Source organism: Caretta caretta, chromosome 6 (assembly GCF_965140235.1).
Source record: "Caretta caretta isolate rCarCar2 chromosome 6, rCarCar1.hap1, whole genome shotgun sequence".
NCBI classification, from domain to species: Eukaryota; Metazoa; Chordata; order Testudines; family Cheloniidae; genus Caretta; species Caretta caretta.
In genome coordinates this window covers 111898572-111922050 of record NC_134211.1, presented here as the reverse complement: position 1 = coordinate 111922050, position 23479 = coordinate 111898572, and the positions used below count along the sequence as shown (strand labels likewise).

Sequence of the window (23479 nt, the reverse complement as noted above, 5' to 3'; positions counted from 1 at the left end):
AGGCCGATGCTCCAACCACTGAGCTATGGGATAGCTTATTATGGGATAGCTCAGTGGTTGGAGCACCGGCCTGCTAAACCCAGGGCTGTGAGTTCAATCCTTGACGGGACCATTTAGGGATCTGGGGCAAAAATTGGGGCTTAGCCCTGCTTTGAGCAGGGGGTTGGACTAGATGACCTCCTGAGGTCCTTCCCACCCTGATATTCTATGAGTCATGTTCTATATCTAAAGCTTGAAGAAACTATACACAAAATGGCTACTAAATTTAACGTAGTTCTGGAAACATTTAGAAATGTAACAAAAGACACTGGACCAAATCCTTGCCCACAAAAAGCTCTCATTGACTTCAACGTGACCAACATTTGTCCCATTGTACACTGAACGCATTTATAATTTTAAACAAGTTTAAGCAAACAAATTCTTTCTTCAGCTTGTTCCACATTGTTACAGAGCGAGCTACAAGGAAATATGAACTGTAGCTGTCTATTAAACCCCACTGCACAAGTTCTCAAGCATGCCTGCTAGGCAGTGACTTTTGTTCTCTCTCTTTGGTGATTTATGACTTAAGACAACAAACATTTTATCCAGAGCAAGAGCCACCCCTAGAACTGGGCAAGCTTAGCTTTTGACACCATGGATAGAAGTTAATGGGAAAATTTCTACTCAATTGGTTTCAAATTCTGGTTCACGAAAGCTTCAACATAACCAAAGGATGGCCCATGTTCGATTTTAAAAATAGAGACTAAATGGAGTGAGGGATTCCCCTGGCATGAAGGTTTCAGGTCAGGTCATCCAAGAGCCTTAATGTGATCCCTTTAAACAATTAACCACTTACAAATATGTATCTTTAAACAGTCTTCCATGAACTTAAAAGCCAGAGCAGAAGAGTAAAGCTTTGTGGGGCTGTTAACTTTCAGCTATCAAATATCAATTAATTGTGGATTTTAGCTGATGTGGTAACTTGGATATACTTTTTACCCAAGATATCGGGTTATTTACTGTTGGGTTTTGGTTTCTACCTGCAACGATAGAAGTAGTTAACTCTCAAGTTGCTGTGCATATACCGTAGTTGCAGTTTTTCTTCCATTGTATTTATTGAGTGACTAGCTACTTAACTTTATAAAGCTAGAATAATCTGAGCTATGAAATGGAAAAAAATATTTTATATTCCTGTAAACCAAAAATAGTTCCAGCCTTCAAGAAGTTCTTTCCCAAACGGACTTTGTATCTCCAGCTGCAGACTGGGGAAAAGTAGCTGTTTACATGTTACTGAAGGGTTAAATTGTGCAATATAAAATAGAGACTCCCCCTTATAAAAACAGAAATCTGGTGCACAAACCAGGAGCAACAAATGGAAGAGAAGAAAAGAGAAGTAAGGCATAACATTTATGGTGCCTTGCATAGTCCCTCATCTGGGTTTGAAACACAGCATTCTTTTACAAACACTCCTATAAAATATGTGGGCCACGAGATCCAATATTTGGCTATCAGCTATAGCGTTTATTATAATCATCCTCCTTGGCCTGTAAGCAAAGGAAATCTTTGACTCCTGAACAGAGCCCTAGAGGAAGAACTGCTTTATCTACTTACCTTTTATAAACACAAAAACTCAGCTGCTAGAATCTAGAGGCAAATTAGCTAAGAGCAGTTTTGAAAACCTAATGGCTGCTTTAAGGCCACTTTAGAGTTAGTTAACTTGATTCTCTATTTACTTGCCTTAGAATTAGATGCTCAAATAAAGGAGGCGGGGAGGGGAGGCAGGAAGATGCTGCAGGGATTAGAAAGCAGCAGCATTAAGCTGCGAAGGGTCCAGCTCGCGACGACACCGCAGTGACATGCTTCAAGGCAGCTCGGGTCAAGCTAACATTGGCCACTCAAGGGGGGAGACTCGAGGGTGGGGCGAGCAGGGGGACAGATGACCCAGAGCTGGCCTCACGGTCTCCCAGCCCCTTCCTTCCCCCCATGGCCCAGGCTCCTTCCTTGCCGCAGGGTGCCCGCCCCTCTCCAGGTGCCAGAGTCCCCCAGCCTAGGCCAGTGGGTGCGTGTGGGTAACACAACACCCACCTCCCCCAGCCGCAGCCGCCCCACCCGGTGCCTTTACCTGCCTGGGCTTCCCCCTCCGGGCGGGGACATTAAAGGAGCCACCGGCCCCGGCTCGGCTCACACACGTGGTGCTCCACCCCCCGCTTCCTCCTTCCGCCCTGGTCGCAGGCTGCTGACGCTCCGCTTCCCTCCCTCCCCATGAGCCCTCTGCGCCGGAGCGAGCTGGCACCTGCCGGCCCAGCAACCCCGCCGGGAGCAGAGTCAGTGCGGGGAGCCCGGCCCCCTGCCACCTCCCCGGCAGCGCTGCAATTCCGGACCCCGCTCCCGGCACGTGGGGACCCGGGGACAGCCCCGCCCCAGGGAGCAGCCCGAGTGCCCCCCCCCCAGCTCCTGGCCGGGACGGGGGAGACTCCCCCATTCTGGGTTCCCTGTAAGGCGCATTTTTAAAGCGCTCCTATCAGCAGGAGGTTTCTGCGGTGGGCTTGTCTCGGGGAGGATCAGTCCTCAGCAGGGCTTAAATTGTGGGCGGGCTGAGCCCGGCACTTCTAGGCTTAGCAGTTCATAGCCTCCCCCCCCCCCCCCCCCCCGCACGGCTGGGTTTGCCATGTAAGTTCTTAAAGTAAAAGAAAATTGCTTGAGCCCTGGTTCCTCTTTCATTACCAGTTAAGCCCTGGTCCTGGGAGTCTCACTCACATCAGAGCCTGAGCTGTCATTGCAGGGGTCTCTCCCTTATGCACCCGCCCCCTAAACCAAGAGCCACAGGGATGAACTCACCGGAGTTGGCTGTGTGTTCAGATCTAATCTGCCCACTCTTGCTCAACTGGAGGAAGAGGGAACGGGCTCATTCTGGATCCCTTGAAAGGGCGTATTTAATAGTATCTCCCTGTGCTGATGAAGGACTTTGCATTGTGTTTCAATGAGACTTTAGAGGACATTGAATGAAAGAACACTGAAGTAGTCTGGGTCCAAAATGTAGTGGCTGTATTAAAAGAACAGATTTTACTAAACTTATTAGTAATATCATTTTTTCCTGAAATAAAAAAAAAATCAACAGGCTTTTGCAACATTTTGCTAGTGCATGAAAGTGAATTTGCCTAGTTTGTTTTCATTCTGGTTGGCCCATGAAATGCAACAGGATTCTGATCCCACACTGAGCTCTGTGCAGGCAGCTTCCTGCACCCACACAGAGCCTCAGTGACTTATTCTTTCAATATTAATAATGATACTTACCTCCTTTGTAAAATGCTTTTCTATGGAGCCCACTTCAATGGGATCAAGATTTCATGCTAACTATTCAGGAAAATAGGCAGAATTCAGAAATAAGTTCTCTAGAATACATTGCTATTATACAAAGGATCTAATTCTGGGAAAGAGCTGATGACAACTAGCCATTACATAGGCTATAGGGAAAAAAGACATTAATTCAGGAGAAATAGAATCAATGTTCTAAAGACCAAGAGTGATAAACTCTCACCATCACCTAAATTGCATGTTAAAGGTTTAAATAGTGTGTAGACCAGTGGTCTCCAAACTGTGGGGCACGCCCCACAGGGGAGCATGGAGGAATATTTGGGGAGGGCACAGCGGGACCCAGGCCGGTCCCCATTGGGGCAGGGAGGGAGTGCCACCTAGCCTCACTCCGTCCCCATTCCGCTCCCGCCCTGCCTTCAGCTGCAGCTCTGGCCACAGCCTTGTCTCCCAGCCCCAATCACAGCACACAGGCCCCAGCCATGACCCCACTCCCAGCCCTGGCTCCTGACCCCAGCCACATTCTGGACCCGGCCCATGGCTCTGGCCCTGCTTCCAGCCATGCCTCCTGACTGTGCTTCTTCTGGGGGCATGGACAGGTTTCATTATGGATAAAGGGGGGGGGGGTGATGGAAAAAGTTTGAAGATCACTGGTGTAGACCTATACATGGGCCTGTGGCAATGGGAAATTTCTCTGTAGAGAGGAAAGAGTAGAAGAATACTTCATTTTCTGTTTGCAAAGGAGCCCCAGAGACCTTGAATGGGAAGGGTACACACAAATAGAAAGCACTTGAGCCATCTTGGGGTATGTCTACACTACAAAATTAGGTCGATTTTATACATGTCGATTTTTAGAAATCGATTTTATACAATCGATTGTGTATGTCCCCACTAAGCGCATTAAGTCGGCGGAGTGTGTCCACAATACTGTGGCTAGCATCGACTTCTGGAGCGGTGCACTGTGAGTAGCTATCCCACAGTTCCCGCAATCTCCACTGCCCATTGGAATTCTGGGTTAAGCTCCCAATGCCTGATGGGGCAAAAACATTGTTGAGGGTGGTTTAGGGTACATGTCATCAGTCGCACTTCCCTCCGTGAAAGCAATGGCAGACAATCACTTTGCGCCTTTTTCCCTGAGTTACCCATGCAGATGCCATACCATGGCAAGCATGGAGCCCGCTCAGCTCACCGCTGCTGTTGTGAGCATTGTAAACACCTCGTGCATTATCCTGGAGTATGTGCAGAACTGGGCTAAGAGAGCTAGCACAAGGATGATTGTGATGAGGACATGGACACAGATGTTCCTGAAAGCATGGGCTGTGGCAATTGGGACATCATGGTGGCAGTGGGGCTGGTTGATACAGTGGAACGTCGATTCTGGGCCCAGCAAACAAGCACAGACTGGTGGGACCACATAGTGTTGCAGGTATGGGATGATTCACAGTGGCTGCAAAACTTTCGCATGTGTAAGACCACTTTCCTTGAACTTTGTGACTTGCTTTCCCCCACCCTCAAGCGCAGGAATACCAAGATGAGAGCTGCCCTGACAGTTGAGAAGCAAGCGGCTATAGCCCTGTGGAAGCTTGCAAAGCCTGACTGTTACCTGTCAGTTCGGAATCAATTTGGAGTGAGCAAGTCTACTGTGGGGACTGCTGTGATCCAAGTAGCAAATGCAATCACTGACGTTGTGCTATCAAGGGTAGTGACTCTGGGAAATGTGCAGGTCATACTGGATGGCTTTGCTGCAATGGGGTTCCCTAACTGTGATGGGGAGACAGATGGAACACATATCCCTGTCTTGGCACTGGACCACCTTGCCAACCAGTATATAAACCGCAAGGGGTACTTCTCAATGGTGCTGGAAGCACTGGTGGATCACAAGGGATGTTTCACTGACATCAGCGTGGGATGTCCGGGAAAGGTGCATGACGCTCACATCTTTAGGAACTCCTGGCTGTTTGAGCAGTTGCAAAAAGGGACTTACTTCCCAGACCAGAAAATTAAAATTGGGGATGTTGAAATGCCAATAGTAATTCTTGGGGACCCAGCCTACCCCTTGCTCCCATGGTTCATGAAGTCGTACACAGGCAGCCTGGACAGTAGTAAGGAGCAGTTCAACTGCAGGCTGAGCAAGTGCAGAATGGTGGTAGAATGTGCCTTTGGATGTTTAAAGGCCGCTGGCGCTGTTTGTTGACTAGATTAGACCTCAGTGCAACCAACATTCCCATTGATATTGCTGCTTGCTGTGTGCTCCATAATATCTGTGAGAGTAAGGGGGAGACGTTTATGGCGGGTGGGAAGTTGTGGCAAATCGCCTGGTGGCCGATTTTGAGCAGCCAGACACCAGGGCGATTAGAAGAGCACAGCTTGGTGTGCTGCGCATCAGGGAGGCTTTGAAAACCAGTTTCATGACCGGCCAGGCTACGGTGTGACAGCTGTGTGTGTTTCTTCTTGCTTCAAATCCTCCCCCTTTGTTGATTTTAATTCCCTGTTAGCCAACCACCCTCCCCACTTCGATCACAGCTGGCAAAGGAAATAAAGTAACTATTGTTTTGAAACCATGCATTCTTTCTTTATTAATTAAAAAAAAAGTGAGATAACTGACAAGATAGCCTGGGTGCGGTGGGGTGCGGGAGGAGGGAAGGACAAGGCCACATTCCTTATTGCAGCCACACTACAAATCAAAACTGTTTGAATGACAGCCTTCTGTTGCTTGGGCCATCCTCTGGAGTGGAGTGGCTGAGTGCCCAGAGCCTTCCCCCCTCCCTGCGTTCTTGGGCATCTGGGTGAGGAGGATATGGAACTTGGGGAGGAGGGCAGGCAGTTATACAATGGATGCAGCGGGGGGGTCTGTGCTCTTGTTGGCTTTCCTGCAGCTCCAACAGACACTTCATCATGTCCGTTTGCTCCCACATTAGCCTCAGCATCACCTCCTGCCTCTGCTCTTCATGCTCACTTAGTGTTTCCTGGCCTCTGCCACTGAATGCCTCCATGCATTAAGCCCGATCAGTGAGGGAGGACTGCATGATCTCAGAAAACATGTTATCATAAGTGCTTTTTTTTTTGCCTTCTAATCTGTGATAACCTCACGGATGGAGATGATAGGGGGAGTATAGAAACATTTGCACCTGGGGGGAGATAAAAAGGGAGAGTAAAATTTAAGATGATACATTTCTGAGAACAAAAGGGAGGCTCTTCCACAGTGAATCAAGCAATTCACAGCCGACAGCACATGTGCTTTATGTACAAGGTCACATTTTGCCTTTTATATTGAGCACCTCCCAGTATGGTGACACATCACAAATGGCTGGGCAACAGAATTTGGTTTTCAGGCAGCCATGGTAAGCCTTTTGCAGGTGTTCACGGACAGTGGTGCGGTAGTAGTAGGGTCCCTGCCTAGAATGTCATGCAGCTGATCATAGAAGTGGCATGTATGGGGCTGTGACCCGGAGCAACCGTTTGCCTCCTTTGTCTTTTGGTAGGCTTGCCTGAACTCCTTGACTTTCACGCGGCACTCCTGTGTGTCCCTGTTGTAGTCTCTCTCCACCATGCCCTGTGCGATTTTGGCATATATATTAGCATTTCTTCTTTTTAATCGGATTTCGGCCTGCACAGATTCTTCTCCCCATACAGCAATCAGATCTAGTGTCCCCCTTTTACTCCATGCTGGAGCTCGTTTGCGATTCTGGGGGGGACTGCATGGTCACCGGTGCTGCTGAGCTCACCAGGCTGACCAAACAGGAAATGAAATTCAAAATTTCCCGGGGCTTTTTCTGTGTACCTGGCTAGTGCATCGGAGTTCAAAGTGCTGTCCAGAGTGGTCACATTAGAGCACTCTGGGATAGCTTGCGGAGGCCAATACCGTCGAATTGCATCTGCACTACCCCAAATTTGACCCAACAAGGGTGATTTTAGTGCTACTCCCCTCGCCAGGGAGGAGTACAGAAGTTGATTTTAAGAGCCCTTTAGGTCAATGGAACGGGGTTGGTTGTGTAGATGCATTCATTTTTAAATCGACCTAACGCGGCTAAATTCGACCTCACCCCATAGTGTAGACCAGGGCTTGGAGTTGTAGATTCTTGTCTATGCTGGCAAGGCAGATAATCCTATACATTTTTCTTCATTAACTAATAATTTATAATACACAATAGTTAAGGCAAAAAATCTTGTAGGTATCTAATGCAATAACATTTTGAAGCAATGAGCAGAGAATTGGGCATTAAGTAAAAGGATCAAGGACTGCGGGTGGACCTGAAACCTAATGAAATCATGATCAGTGCAAACTCGGATGGAAGCTCTGTCTATGGGAAAGAACTGATGAACCTCCACCCTTTTCCCCTTTAAATCAATGGGAGCTTTACCGTTGCCGTCAGCAGGAGCAGGAGCAGTTGTCTGGTTTACCTCTTGAGCCAACTATGCCTGTTCAAATACAACTGTTTTTTAACCAGTTTGTTACACCCTCCTCTGACCAGGACATAACAAATGCAGTTTCTTAGATTGTGTTACCCCAGATATCCTGCAGCCTTTCTGCCTTACAACCATATGGCTGTATGTCTGCACCTACCACATTGCGTAACTATTTTGGAGTAATGGCATTCTGGGAAAAGGTGGTTGTTCGAAGAATTGATCCAGCAAGGGAATTGCCAGCCCCCAGCTACCTTTAACTTCAATGAGAGCTGTTAATGCTCAGCAACTCACAGGAGGTGCTCAGCTCTTCGCATGAATGGGCCGAAGATGACAAAACATTTGAAACAAATTGCCAATAAACATGCCAAATGTGATAGTCAGGCAGGTATATTTAATGGTTAAGATAAATTTATCCTCCATTTGTGTGGGAAGAGAAGTTAAGTTAAACAAATGCAGCAACAGCCAAATCCTTCCAGTATATTGATCCACATACATTCTGGCTTGTTTTCAAAGTACTGTTTTATGGCAATTTATAACCCAGCTTGCCAGCTCAGGAATTGGACACAAAACTGTTGGGGATGGTAGTTCACCATCTATGGCTGTCTCCTCTGTTCTGGATGTTCTTCTGAATGCTCAAGGAAATGTTTACCCTGTAATTCTCCAGACTCATCTTAGGTTTACCTGGGTCATTTCAGAAGATGGGTAACATGCATCTCCTTTTGAACTCATATACAGACAACTTTTCTAATTAAGCCACTTAGGAAGTTCACTGTGCGGCCTGTGTCTGACTTCCCTTAAATTCTCAACCATCTAAAGCTCAACATTGAAATATCTGGGATCATTACCCCACATCTCCATCTTGGGCTGCATTACTGCAACCTACTGTATAAATCAGCAAGCATCAGGACGTTAATTACTCCATTATATAAGGCAATATAATGCTGCCATTATTGCAGCTGGATAAGCAAATACGGGCTTACCTGAAGAAAATATTGTTTTTCAGCAGATGAACTAGATATAATGGTCAGTCACTGTCTGTTGACGCATTAGCTTTAGTCTACTGAACAACACTTACAATTAAGCCACTGGGGACGTCTGGGGAGGGCGGGGGGGTTGACGTAACAGAAAGACTATGGATCCAATGTAGGCAAAATTCTCAGCAAATCTCAAAATTCTAGGTGATCCAAAGATAGCTAAGTCAGATGGGACCACTTCTGTCATATTGACTACAAGAAATTTGCCAAATAATGAAGGACAGAATGAGGGACTATTGGGTACAGTTCATATGTATTTATTATACATATGAATTGTACATAGTTTGACTCCTTCTCCCCCACCTTTTGCATGTTGCTTGTCTTCTTCAGATGAAAGCTTTGTAGGGCAGGGATCGTCTCTCTCCCTGTGTGTTGATGATGCTTAGCAGATCAAGGGCTCTGATGGAATATAAAATAATAATAAATAATAATTATAATAATAGTGATATTCCTTCTTCTAGAATATTGGAAGGGAAAGAGTGTGTCTAGTGATTAGAGCAGGGGCCTTGGAAACAGGTCTTCTAGCTCTGCACTGAGAAGCTGCATGACATTGAGCAAGTTAACCTCTCTATGCCACAATTTGCTTATCTAAAAATGGGTATAATAAAGGATGATTTCTTGCCTAAGTGTTCATTTGATGGAAAAACATCAACATATACAGAGCCCACCAATGGGACCTGTATATGTTGATGTTTTTCCATTGTTGGTGTGGAAACAGGGAGTGAAGCCAAGCAACAGCAGATTGAATGAAAGAGTTATAAAATTCTTGCTGAAAATGAAAAATAGGGTTAGCAATGATGCAATGAAGATCATGTGACCTTATCCGTGAATAACCTAAAACTGACCTTTGTAACATAATGGATGCCCAGTGGGATGCATAAGGCTGGAATTAAAGAGAATTATCACAGCTGGAGCTGTTACCAGAGGAGAAGAGTGCATAACAATTCTGGGAAGAAATCAGAGACCACAGAAATACAATATTAAATTACTGGTGTATTATTCTTTATATTTATTATTATTAATATAGCACCAAACATGTTCTTGGCACTTTGCACCAAATGATCCAGAATCCGAATTATACATGACATTGGGATATAATAACTTTGACAAAATTACAGAAGTTGTTACTAAGAGCATCCATAGCCAAATGTATTATTTCAAGGACTATGGCTCTGATTTTGCACTTACATTCATTTTACCATAGTGTAACTTACTGTCATCACTGCCAATTGATGCTAGTATAATTGAGATAAGACTTGTGCACTAGAAGTCTGTGCAAACTGTGAACACACCTGACTGGTACATACAGATGGGGGCTTTAGAAAGTTTGGAGGAGATTTAATATGGTTTGAAAGATAGAAAGGATATTGAGAGGATTTTTCTTTGTTCCCGGAGACAAAGGGCCTGCCCGAAGACAAAGGGCAGCCCCCAATGACTTCAGCAGGAGTTCTGTGTGCTCAGCACCTCTGAATATCAGATAGATCCTGATTAATTCAGATATCGTCCGTGCCAAACATAATGCAATTTTGTTTGTAGTGGTCTGAGTTTTTATTTTATAGTCATGTTCTACGTTCATTCCTTATCCCAAATACTTTTTATTTACAATACTTTGACTCTTCCTTTACCTGAATTTGGATAATGATGGTAGGAGTAGGAATTGGGAGAGGAACTTGGGTTTATATCCCATGACAGTTATAACTTACATTAAAATAAAAGCCCTCTTATTTGAGCCTATATAAATGTATAATCCCCTGTTCCATTCAGACAAATGTAAGGCCTACTGTAATAACTATGTTTCAGAAAGAAATATAAAGTGTAACAGTATCAGGTTGAAAGTAAAGTCATTAACTTTGCTTTTTCCTTAGCCTCAGTAGCATCTAACTTTAGGCCAAATCCTGCTTGTTGTACTCACCCGAGTAATCCCATTAAAGTTAACAGCACTACTTTCATGAGTAAAGTGAGCAGGATTTAGTCTTTTAATTTCTGTTTTCAACTCTCTAATGCAGCTTCCCCCCTACCTACCCCCCTCTTTTTTTTGCACACAGTAAAATAAGAGGCTTGGTGTACTTGATTAATCAAGTATGCTTTCCTTCAAATTAAACTGTGAGACAAACTCACTATTTTAATATTTCAAGGAGGCTGAGAATAGGTACTAGATCGTCAGCCATTATTCTTATCATAGTTTCTAACCAGTGAACTCAGAGGCAGTTAATCACTCACATGATTCTTAGGTCAGGCTGGTCCTAACATCACAAAGACCGTACTTTTATTACATCAGATTATTATAGTCATTGTTAAATATTTACTAAAGGCAGCAAGTCTGAATGGCAAAAAAGCTGTGTGGGTCTAATAGTGCTGGGAAACACTGTAATAATGGAAAGTGGGTGTGCATTAATACAGTATTTGCATTTTACCAGAGCAACTAGATGCCATTGAGCCAAAAAACCTCACATTTTCAGATCGCCTGGAAGGAAAGTTGTAGGCTCAGGCTAACACAGAGAAACTGGAGACAGCCAGCATCTCCCTGCGACTAAGAGGCCTGGCAAAATGGAAGCAACAATAGGTTATAATAGACTAAGGGACCTCCCCCCTCCCTTTTACAATCTTCCAGTGGAATGAATGGAATATAAATACCAGCCAATGGGAGGCCAGTTCCTGCTGTATATAAAACTGGTGAGGCTGTGGGGGTGAGACTCCACTTCATATAGGTCTCCCTGTGACAGCTTTGGGGGTGTAAGAGCAAGAACAAGGGCGGTTTCCTTTTCTGTGGTACCCGGTAAGTGCTGGGGGAGCTGACTGGCAATACTAAAATGGGAGGATGATCTATTTGGCCTGTTTTAGACAGTTTGATTTAATACAACTATTTCGAGGCAACCCCCCCCCCCCAAAAAAACCCCCTGAAATTGTAATCCAATGGGTCAATATTGTATTGCAGCTGAATGTATTGTTAGTGCTAGCTACCAAAGTGTCCGGAATGTGTCTCCGGACCCTGAAAAAAGGAGGGGAGGCGGGGGGGGGGGCTTATAGATAAAGGGAGAGATGGAAACAGATTATAATATGGACGCCCAGAATATAACCAAGGGAAAAACCAAACCTAACCCGATGCAGGCACTGGAGGGTTTGTTAAACTGGATCGGCTCTAACTTTAAAGCCAGGCTAAGCCGCTATTTAGCAGGGTATTTACATAGATTCACCCCCACTCGGGTGACCCGAAGGGAGGCCTTTGTTACATAATGGCTTGGGGTAGGGGATTGTTTAACCCGCTCCCCAAAGTGGGTAGACAGTGCTTTTGGGATGGGCGAGCTCTCCCCAGCCGGGGCTCCCGCAGGGATTGGAGAGGGTCGGGCTCGCTTGCGCTGGGTGTTGGGGATCTTTGCCCCCCAGGCTTGGGGAAGCCGGAGGAATTTCTTTTTCCCCGGTCCTCACCTTCTCCCCTCCGGCGCTGGCTGGCCCAGGCAATCTGCTGCAGCTGGACGCTCCCTGCGGGATTTGATTGCGGTTGCAGCTGGGTCCCGGCTCCCCGCGGTGGGGGGTTGCCGGGGTGTTGCGTTCCCCTCTCTCCCCCCTGCAGGTGGGGCGAGATTGCATCGTCCTTCTGGCCCCGGCTGCTGAGCCTGGGGAGAGGGGCTGCATTGCGTTCCCTCTTCTAGCCCGGGGGGGGGGGGCGCTTGCATTGTACTGCGCTGCACCCTCCCCGCCGGTGCTGGGTCCTGGGGAACGGCTGCTGTGCGCTTCCCACTGCCTCTCGGCGCAGGCAGGTTGCATGGCAGGTGCAGCATCACCCTCCCGAGCGCCCCCCGCCCGGTGCCGGAGGGAGGTAACGCGGCCGGGTCGGGTGCGCCGCAGCTCTCCTGCCTAGAAAAGCTGCAGCCCCGAGCTCGCGGCTGCGCCCCCTGCCTGGAGGTGGCCCGGTGCCTTGAGCTCGGGGAGCGGCCGCTGGGTGGCCGCTGCTGAGCCCAGCACCTCTGCTGGGGGCAGCTCGGCCACGCGGCTCTGGGGCTAACGTGGGTTCCCCCTCCCCTGAAAGGGCCCCGCTGGGGTAGGGCCGGGGAGAGAGCTCTCCGCAGGGGGGCTGGGCACTGCCTATACAGCCCCTGTGGGGGAGACCTGGCCTTTCTTCCCCAGACTAGGGCAAGTCCCCCACCCCTGGCTCCTCCCTGTGGGGAGAAGGGGGTAGCCCTGCCCACAGGGTGCCCTTGTTAGGAGGCCGTGGAAGGCGCCTTAGAGGCCAGGCAGTTAACTGGGCTGCAAGCAGGTGGAGTACATGCCAAGGTGACCTTGGTGCAGGCCATGGCGTCCTTCCAGCGGCTGCCTGGAAGGGCGTGCCAAGCACTGAAGGTGAGGTTTCCCCTTTCTTCTCCCCTAGCACCTTGCAGTCAGGCGTCAGTCATGCCATTCTCAAACAGCCACAACCTCCTGAAGATGAAGTACTCTGCTACGGATGAGTTCCCAGACCTGAGTGTTCACAACAATCACATGGCCAAGGTGCTGACCCTGGACCTGTACAAGAAGTTGAGGGACAAACAGACTTCCAGTGGATTTACCCTGGATGATGTCATTCAAACTGGGGTTGACAACCCAGGTAAAGGACCGAGCCTCTTGATCCACAAACATCTGTTCTCCCTCATTACAGGAAGTGTGTCTTGATAACAGCACCCAGGTTCCTTGAGCTGTGAAAATCTCTCAAGCAGCGAGTCCTGGCCCAAAAGCACTGCCCACTAAGGCTTAAAGGTGGCCTTCTCCCATTGAGCAATGCAGAGAACACTATAAATGCATGCAGTGTTCTGACAGACCAAACACTCAAATTATGTAACTGCTCTGCTAAATGCTTTGATCTGAAACAAAATCTGACTAAAAGTGTAACTTAGCTACGAACACCACGACTAAAAATTTGACATTCTGAGGGCCTACCTGGCTGCTCTGATCTCTCCTATTCCAAACTGGCTGTGAAGTTCTGTGGCACTTCTTTTAAAAAAAGGGGGAGCAGATTGATTAATGTGTTAACATTCCAGTATTTATTTTTACTCTAGCAATATCAAAATGGCCCAACTAAATAATCAGAGACTGCCTTCTGATGAGGAGTACCCGGACCTGAGCGCCCACAACAACCACATGGCCAAGGTGTTAACCCTGGACTTGTACAAGAAACTGAGAGACAGAGTTACACCCAGTGGCTTCACCCTGGATGATGTCATTCAGACTGGGGTTGATAATCCTGGTAAAATGCATTGAGAATATTATATGTGAACCAGCTGAAATCAGTCATGCATATGCTGACTAAGTTTGTGGAGTTGACTCTTGTGAGCAATGCAACTCCATCAGTAGCAGTCTGAACCAAAAATCAAGTTGTCCATGAAGTCCAAGCCCAGTGTACTATAATGGATGCAATATCTGAGCTGCCTGAGCATAAAATATCTGATTAAACTATAGCTAGTAAAATTGACCATGGACAAAAATCTTGTGCTGAACTAGATTCACTTGTCCAAACGTAGCTTATTGGCAACAGTTATAGGTTTTCAGTAACTTTACATTTCATCCAGCTAATGAAATGTAAAGTGTCTAAGATTTGTCTTCAACTGGTTCTTGTCTTGTGTGTGTGTAGGAATGTATTCCTAAGTGACTAGACCTACCATTATAAGGACAAACTTATCTGGTTAATGCTGTTCCGGGATACAGTCAAACGTCACCCAAATCTGGTTCTTACAATTCTGTTACCACTCCAGGCCATCCCTTCATTATGACAGTAGGCTGTGTAGCTGGTGATGAAGAATCTTATGAAGTGTTTAAGGATCTCCTTGACCCAATTATCAAGGACCGACATGGAGGCTACAAACCAAGTGACCAGCACAAGACTGATTTGAATCCTGATCACCTACAGGTATAGAGTCTTTCATCAGCAGTGGTCAGACATCTGACAAAAGTATAGAAAAGCCTGGGCAAAACTAAGTGTAGTTGCTTGTCCCTGTCATTCAGAATCTGTTCCTGTGACTTGCGTGACCACCTGTTAGAATCTGTTGTATTCCTATCCTATTGCTCTCTGGAGCCTGTCTCTCAGTAAGGACTCTTCTGCACAGGCTGGGTGGAACCACTTTTGAATGACTACTCCTGTCCTATCTGACCTGAGATACTGCTGTGACTTGGGGCTTGCCTACACTGCTGCGTGGGGTCGATCTAAGATATGCAATTTCAGCTATGTGAATTGCGTAGCTGAAGTTGACATACTTAGATTTACTTACTGTGGTAAGTTGACAGCTGACGCTCTCCTGTTGACTCTGCCTGCGCCTCTCGCCCTGGTGGAGTACCAGAGTCGATGGAAGACCTCTCAGCGGTCGATTATCACATTTATACTAGATGTGATAAATCGACACCTTCCCCCCCCATTTCCCCCTCCCTGCTGGATTGATTGCTGCCTGCCAATCCGGCGGGTAGTGTAGACAAGCCCTTAGTCCCCTCTGTCTAGTGGAACAGTCACAGCTTTCTCAGCTGTGTGAGCTTCAACATCCACATTTGTACTTGACTTCTGGGGCAGCCCTGTCTCACCCTGCAGGATCCTTAAGGATGACTCTAGGCTGGGTTCTGGTACACAAGTGGATCTTACAAACGACTTGACCTGTTGAAGTCACTACTATGTAGTTTGAGTTCAGGATCTTTCCAATTGTTCCAGAAATATTAAACTACTGGGAATCCCTAACAACATGTGTGAACGATCTGTAGCCAAAGTAGATTTTTAAAGTTGAATGGGAAGACTCTTAACTGTAGCAACCCGAGTTCATAACTCTGTTTGCTACCTACAAGAGTTGACTAGCACCTAAACACAACAAGGAGCTGCCTTATTTACAGCCCACTTCTGGAGGGGAAATAAAATTCTAAACTTGGGTAGAGACAAATACGGATCTAAACTTCTGTTAATGAGTTGATCTTTTCCAACTATTAGTAAAAGAAAGCAGCTCTAATGTATTGAGAGCACTGACACAAGAGGATTGTATGCATGCAGTACACTAGCTTATCCACTTAAAAATATGAAGTAGTAACATGTCTTGTGTTTGAGTTAATGTTAAAGCCTACGCAAATATTGAAGGCTTTGGGGTCAAATCATGCTCTGAAACCAATAGGGGCTGTGCATAATTCAGGGTAGAACTTGATGGCATGTTGCACTTCTCAATCTCTTATAGGGTGGTGATGACTTGGACCCCAGCTATGTGCTAAGTTCCCGTGTCAGAACTGGTAGGAGCATCCGTGGATTCTGTCTTCCCCCTCATTGTAGCAGAGGAGAGAGACGGGCTATCGAGAAGCTTTCTGTTGAAGGTAAAATGAAAGTTCAGTTATTATGGACTGGCTTTTGATGTGTGTCAAACTGAGGCTAACAATTGAGGAGGTAGAATATTTTTGCCTACCTCCTCAACTTCAAAACTCTCAAATATTAGGGCACCAAATGCAGAATTAGGAATCCGACAAATTATCACATGTAGCTGGATGTCTAACCTAATAACTAGAGCTTATTTCTCAACTGGAAGTGAATTGGAAGCCAGTAGAGGGCAATTGAATTGTATTAAGTAATGAGTTTCTGACCTTGATGGCCTTCCTGGCTGTGTGGGATAACAAATGAGCATGCATTCAACTAGAGCAGGTGTTGGACTTTTCAAATCCAGTGATGTATTGCAACACTCATGGTCTTAACTACAGCTCTTGCCACCTAGCTTTCCACTAGAATGACACTGTGGGAGTGGGCTGTAGGTTTCAATGGGATGTATTTTAGGAGATTGTCTTGTACAGTGGCAATGCTGTCCTCGTACTGAGACCACTCTGCTCAGGACTCTTCAATACAGAGAGTAATATTACTCTAACCTCTAAATGACTGGAGTGGCCTTGCTTATTCATAGCTAATACCACTTCCTGCTAGCAATATAGGTCCTATTAAATAACCCTAGTTGCATAGCTCATAAGAAAACAAATGCCCTTTTAAAGATATAAAGGCTACAGTAACTCCCAACAATGTGCAGCAGCCTGATAGTTCCTTCAAAGGTGAAAGAGCCAAACACTGCATGGTCCCTGACAGTAAGGGGAGGAAGGAAACAAAACAGATCCATTTCAGAAATGCCACCAGGCTTGTGTGTCTAGCCTCTCAATTGCTGGGACTGTATCAAAATACCACCTAGCATCCTGTCTGTGTCCTAAACATGAATCTTGCTTTCAGCCCTGGCTAGCCTGGAAGGTGACCTTAATGGAAAGTACTATGCTTTGAAAAACATGACTGATGCAGAGCAGCAGCAGCTGATCGATGATCACTTCCTATTTGATAAACCAGTTTCTCCTCTCCTGTTGGCTTCTGGAATGGCACGAGACTGGCCTGATGGCAGAGGCATTTGGTGAGTATATGCAATGGAAACCAGAATCCTTTAAAAATGTCTGCAGTGGGTACCAGGCAGAAATCTGTGGTCCTGAATAATCTAGCTGAATGAAACAGTGTTCACTTGGCAGAAACTTGCATATTGTCTTTGCTTTTAAAGGGGTATTTGAATCTGCTCTGACTTAAATGTGAGCTTTAATATCTGCTTCAGTGGGCCACAAGATCAAGCCCATAAAGCTAAAATTTAAAAAGCCCTCAAACTTTAAGTTCACCCCCATTGGTATGGCTGTTGCTCTCAGCCTCTTTACTGGGGATATAAGAATTGCTCCACTGCAGAAATAATTCATTTAAGGGAGCAGGGAGGCAGCTTAAAATCCATTAATGGTGAACTAGTGGCATTGTCACTATGATTAACGCAATCTAGCCTTTTGGAATTGAAAAAAATAACTGCAGTAAAAATGGCTTCACTGAAAACACAAGGCAGGAAAAGCAATGCCTTCTGCAGCAATATAATCAAAGCAAACCTAAAAGGGGACTAGTGTCAGTCTTTCTGCTTATGGTGAAGAGAAGACTTGGCCTCTTACGTGGCTTTTTTGCATTGGAAACATCAGGCCTTCACTTTTCTGTCTAGAAAGCTAGCAGTATGCCTTGACACAGGAACAAGTAAAGGGAAGGAGTTAACTTGTCAGACCTCTAACACCCAACCAACTAGTGGAAGAAAAGCTTTCACAAGAACATTTTAAGTATCTTGTTCTCCTCTACACTGAAGGTTGAACTCCTGCAAATGTTCCCAGGTCAACAAGAGTCACTAAAAGCTTCTTGCTACACTCAGTAGAATTCCTCCAGTCTTATGCAACAGTGGGATCTTGAACGCATTTGTAGGTCACCTTTCCAAGAGAACACTCATCACCTGCCTGCAAGAGATAACACTAGATAGCTTTGTCGACTGAGCCATGACTCTAAAACCTTAGTCTCTGATTAAATGGAAGCTTTTAACACGCTATGTAACCTTCATCTTGACAGCTAACCAATTCAGTACCCAACTTGATTGCTGTCGAGGACTAGCTTATCAGTACTGCAGTATGAATTTTTTTTATCTGGCAGCAGCAACTAAAATCCAAAGGCAAGGGCAGATGGACCAATGGGTCACCAGGCTTGCAGCATTCTTCCTTCGAAACTGCAGCTTAAAATTAGTATCCAAAATTTTGCTTCTTAAATCTACTCCACATGCTGAGTCCTTGCTGCATGTAAGGTAACTTAACTGTCTTGTCAAGGTCCGTTAGGTTGCACCTCATGTTTCCTTGCATACCATAGATGGTGTGAGAGAGAAGGTGCAGACTGCTGCCCTAGCAGGAATATTTGCTAATGTATTTCACCCCTTACGCTGCCTGACAGTGACTCCTTATGGAACAAAGGGACTGAATCTTTCTGTCCCAGGGGACTTGCAAATTAATTTAAGACCTGGCATGGCATCAAGGTTGAGCAATAAAATCATAGGAAAGGGTGTACAGGATGTGCACATCTTGATGGCTATAGTCTAAGACTTAGGTCATGTCTAAGCAGGGTGGAGGAGGAGTCAAATAACCATTCTTCAGATGTTAAGGGCAGAAAAAGCTGAATTGCATCTTCCTTTGATGTTTTGGGAAGGTCTCTATATGGAGTTGATTTGACCCTTTAACCTACAAGGGCAGATTCAGAGTTAAAACTAAATCTAATGTAACTGTCATGTAAGAGTAAATGATGCTAAAGTCAAAGCATATCTTCAGTACAACATGAACTCTTTACAATGGGTTAGTCCAAATAAGAGATGGACTGATTTAGATTTCCAGGTGGCAATCCAAGTGAGTAAAACTCTACTGCAAATGGAGAAAGGGGTTGTTTGGCTTCTGTCTTCCAGGCACAATGACAACAAGACCTTCCTTGTCTGGATCAATGAGGAAGATCACCTTAGAGTTATTTCCATGCAGAAAGGTGGCAACATGAAGGAAGTGTTCACCCGCTTCTGTACTGGGCTAACACAGGTGAAGTTAACCTTTGTAACAAGAAGCCTAAAGAGAATTGCTCTTGCCTTAAATGGTGCAGGACTTGATGCAGTGCTCAGAGTGCTGACTTAAAACAGGCTCTAAAAATATACTGCCATGTACTGCTACTGTGTGGCATGGAGTCTCAGTGCAAGTAGAAGTCCTGTATTGTGCTTGTGTAAACATCTGACAATGTAGCTTAGGCATCTGGTAGCATCTTAGTGTATCTTTCCACAAATAAATTCCAGGGGTGTACAGGCTCAAACACCTACTCTGACAAAGTAGGTTATTATTATGAAGCCTAGAGGAAGGTCCTCTAACGTCCTGATTGGCTTCCTCCTCTTACATGGGTTTTCATTAAAACATATGAACTACCACTGCCTACAGACAAATAATGGAACATGTCTTGAGGCTCAGTAAATGTGTAGTGGTGCTCCACTACATCAAGCACCTACTTGGAGCCCTAGGTACCTTAGCTAACTCACTAGTGTGAGGGGGAAGTAAAGCCAGCACTTCCTCCCCACGTCCACCCATGCAAAGAGGAACAAACTCCACTAAATCAAGCTTGGCAACATCACTAAATATCCACTCTTCCCACAAGCCCATGTCAACAGATGGGCTTAGATGCTACCCTGAAAGCCACTAAATATAGACTCATTCAGACACTGGGGAACAAAGTAAGTTCAAAGATCTGTTTGGGGGGGATGCCCTGCTGGTTGCCCCCACTTCTAAATCCAGGGGTCTTTAGCTTCAGAGGTTCCACTGATAGCAGCTGTTCAACTCAGGTCATACTGCTATCTGGGGAGGGACGGTGAATCATGGAGCTAGATACATTAATGAGACTGTAAATGGTCCTCAAATTCTTAAACCTTTGAGAGACTGCCTGGTCTGTTTCTCCGCTAAAGTTGTTGTCTTCTCTCTCTAGATTGAAACTCTCTTCAAGACCAAAAACTATGAGTTCATGTGGAATCCACACCTTGGCTACATCCTGACCTGCCCATCCAACCTTGGGACAGGTCTCCGGGGTGGTGTACACATCAAACTACCTAACCTTGGCAAGCATGAGAAGTTTGGAGAAATCCTCAAGAGGCTGAGGCTGCAGAAGCGAGGCACTGGTGAGAAATGGAATCATAGAATATCCAGGTTGGAAGGGACCTCAGGAGGTCATCTAGTCCAACCCACTGCTCAAAGCAGGACCAATCCCCAACTAAATCATCCCAGCCAGGGCTTTGTCAAGCCTGACCTTAAAAACCTCAAAGGAAGGAGATTCTATCACCTCCCTAGGTAACCCATTCCAGTGCTTCACCACTCTCCTAGTGAGAGTTTTTCCTAATATCCAACCTAAACCTCCCCCACTGCAACTTGAGACCATTACTCCTTGTTCTGTCATGGGCTACTACTGAGAACAGTCTAGATCCATCCTCTTTGGAACCCTCTTTCAGGTAGCTGAAAGCAGCTATCAAATCCCCCTTTCCTCCCAGTTCTTCTCTTCTGCAGACTAGACAATCCCAGTTCCTTCAGCTTCTTCTCATAAGTCATGTGCTCCAGACCCCTAATTTTTGTTGCCCTCCGCTGGACTCTTTCCAATTTTTCCACATCCTTCTTGTAGTGTGGGGCCCAAAACTGGACACAGTACTCCAGATGAGGCCTCACCAATGCCAAATAGAGGGGAATGATCACGTCCCTTGATCTGCTGGCAATGCTCCTACTTATATAGCCCAAAATGCTGTTTGCCTTCTTGGCAACAAGGGCACACTGACTCATATCCAGCTTCTCATTCACTGTAATCCCCAGGTTCTTTTCCACAGAACTGCATTAATCACTTCCTTTAAATATTCTATTGGCAAGTAGGTTTGGAGCCTGAATTACTCAGAAGCAGTGTCTAGAAGACTAGTTCCCAGTTCATACAGTCAGGGCCATCCCTAGTAAGGGTGCAGGGCCCAGGACAAATCAGCCTCCCCACTAGTCTCCTCACAATCTGCCCCACCCGGCCACTGCTCACCACCACCTCTTCCTCACAACACCACCCCCACCTCCTGCCTGCCTCCCCCCCCCACTCACCTGTCCATCTGGCATGCCTTCCCCCCACATCCACCTGACCACCACTCTCCTCCTTTCTGCCTGCCTCCTCTCCTGTCTGCTGCTCACCTCCCCATTCACCTCCTCACCTCGCTCACCCTCCAGCCTCACCTCCCTGCCCACCTCTTCACCTGAATATCAGGACAAATGGTGCCCTGATCATGCATCGGTTGGGATGCAGGCAGGGGTGAAAGTAACTTAAAGGACTTACCGGTACACCAGAGTCCTGAGCAGGGGCATGGTCTCAAACGGAAGAGGTGGGGCCTTTAAATCTTGATTTAAAGGCCCTGGGGCTCCAGCTGTGACTGGGAGCCCCAGGGCCTTTAAATCACCCTGGAGCTACCAGGTTCAGAGGCAGCTGGGAGCTCAGGGGCAAATTAAAGGGCACGGGGCTCCACCCATGGCAGAGCTCTGGGTCCTCTAAATCACTGGCAGCCCTGTTGCTACTACCCTGGGGCTCCGGTCGTGATTTAAAGGGCCAGGGCTCCCCTCAGGGCTAGAGACCCAGCCCTTTAAATCACCACCAGGGAAGCCAGTCCAGTCCAGCACAGCATACTGTACAGTATGCCAGACTGTACCAGCTTACTTTCACCTCTGGATGCAGGACAAAGGGCTAAATATCAGGACAGTCCTCATTTTTATCAAAGCACAGGGGCCCAAGGCAGTTGCCCCAATTTGCCCTACCCAAGGGATGGCTCTGCATTCAGTAGAGGGACAGCACTCCAGGATGACTTATAAAAAAAAAAAGTCTACTATGTGGAGGCAAATGGCATAGAGGTCTACAGAACTGCACTGCAGCATGCTATTAGCACCATTTACAGTCCTTGTCCAAATCCTCCCCTTGTGCCTATGGAATAGACAGCTTACCCACTGGGAGTGCCCACAGCTACAGTCATGGCTAAGGAAAGTGTGTGTTTTTGGTCCCACAAGAACAGTTCATCACTTATATCAAAACACTCTAAAAGCATCAAGCTACCTGGCTTCTGTCCAGTAGAATGCTATGCCAATGATGCAGATAATCCTAGGCACAGAGGCTGAGTTACTTGCAAAGGGTCACTCATAGTGGCAAAGCTGGGAGGGGGAGAGTCCTGTGTCCTAGAACTTGTACTGTACTACTAACTCAGCAGCAAACTGGAAGCATCCCTCTGTTCAAGCCATGCCCATCCATCTTTCTGTCCATAACCAGGTATGAATGCAGTAGTCCCAGTTGCCAGGCCAGCAAGGGAAACTTTTGCTCCAAGTGGACTCTTGCTATGGTCTCTCCAGCAGTACACAAGATGTGAAGGACTTCACAAATCTAAACTGAATCTCCTCTTTCTTCAGGGGGTGTGGATACTGCTGCTGTTGGAGGAGTGTTTGATGTCTCCAATGCTGACCGGCTAGGCTTCTCTGAGGTAGAGCTGGTGCAGATGGTGGTTGATGGTGTGAAGCTACTGATTGAAATGGAAAAACGCCTTGAAAAAGGCCAGTCCATTGATGACCTCATACCAGCTCAGAAATGAAAGCACTTTAATTCCATGCTTCCTAACTTATTGGATGAATAATAAACATCACTCCAATCAAAGTCCTGGGGTGTCAAACCCACTAGTAACACTGTAGAACAGTCTTCCATCCATCTGTGTTAGAGTTTATTTTTTTGATGGCTGAGATGTTGCTGAAAAAACTGAAATAAACTATTGTTTTGGCCTGATAAATGTGTCTTAATTAAACCAAATCTGTCTGAATACTAAAATCTAGCATGGCAGCACAAGGCAGAGTGACATTTGGCTGTTTCTTCCAGCTTTTTGGAGTGGCAGGACTTAGTGTTGTATCTTCCTAGCTGGGCTGCTTCCCTCAAAGTGAATTCTGAACTTGATACACCCACTTGCAGTTCTAGGGGAACAGTCTTTCCACCACCTGTGATGTTAGTTGTTGCTGTAACTTTTTTTTTAAATCCTGGTAAGTGGCATAAAGAACAAATGTTCAGACTTCAGTTAAAATATTCTCCTGTAAAACTGCCACATCTCTAAGACCTGAGCATGTGCCGTCAGCCCTTGAACTCACTTGCTGTATTGTTTGTAAATTCTTTCAGTATCTTGACAATGGTAAACTGATTTGTGGCTTGTCATACCAGGGCCACCTTACTGTTAAAGGGGCTGTTTGCAGTCACACAGAGGGGCAGCCAATACATGTTGCTTCTCATGGCCTAAAGCTTGTTCTAATAGCTCTACTGATGCCTAGGTCAGTAGGAATTGAAACTAAGGAATTAACATTCTCTAAGTCTAGACAATAGATAGTAGGAGAGCGGGGTGTAATAAAGG

General features: G+C 46.1%; 2 protein-coding genes and 1 long non-coding RNA gene across 9 annotated transcripts in view; 1 reads left to right on the top strand and 2 right to left on the bottom strand.

Moving 5' to 3' along the window:
• The window catches only part of TRMT61A (tRNA methyltransferase 61A), a 35938-nt gene extending 33100 nt beyond the window's left edge, over positions 1–2838 (bottom strand). Inside the window, exon 1 of one of the 4 annotated variants that reach the window (XM_075129894.1) lies at positions 2818–2838. The gene's annotated coding sequence lies outside the window, so the exon portion shown is untranslated. Of the gene's footprint in view, positions 1–1716; positions 1947–2101; positions 2253–2817 lie in introns of those variants that run through there. The other 3 variants (XM_048855404.2, XM_075129893.1, XM_048855406.2) reach the window with 3 other exon arrangements.
• Positions 2839–5857: 3019 nt separating this feature from the next.
• On the bottom strand, positions 5858–12784 carry LOC125639010 (uncharacterized). 2 transcript variants are annotated; one of them, XR_007357349.2, is made up of 4 exons: positions 12159–12784; positions 9578–9678; positions 9036–9131; positions 5858–6419 (listed from the first exon to the last, which is right to left on the bottom strand). It is a non-coding gene; the product is annotated as an uncharacterized LOC125639010 (long non-coding RNA). The 2 variants fall into 2 exon arrangements; XR_007357348.2 differs by lacking the exon at positions 9578–9678 and having other exon boundaries at positions 12159–12772.
• Positions 11359–22873, top strand: CKB (creatine kinase B). 3 transcript variants are annotated; one of them, XM_048855393.1, is made up of 8 exons: positions 11359–11508; positions 13099–13314; positions 14456–14610; positions 15905–16037; positions 16927–17098; positions 18977–19100; positions 20026–20215; positions 22503–22873. In XM_048855393.1, exons 2-8 carry the CDS (start codon positions 13122–13124, stop codon positions 22679–22681), a joined length of 1146 nt encoding a protein of 381 aa, XP_048711350.1. In that variant the 5' UTR covers positions 11359–11508; positions 13099–13121; the 3' UTR covers positions 22682–22873. The 3 variants fall into 3 exon arrangements, with proteins under 3 accessions (XP_048711350.1, XP_048711351.1, XP_074985993.1); XM_048855394.2 differs by lacking the exon at positions 13099–13314 and adding an exon at positions 13763–13950 and having other exon boundaries at positions 11374–11508; XM_075129892.1 differs by lacking the exon at positions 13099–13314 and having other exon boundaries at positions 11486–11508.
• The last annotated feature ends 606 nt before the right edge of the window (positions 22874–23479 follow it).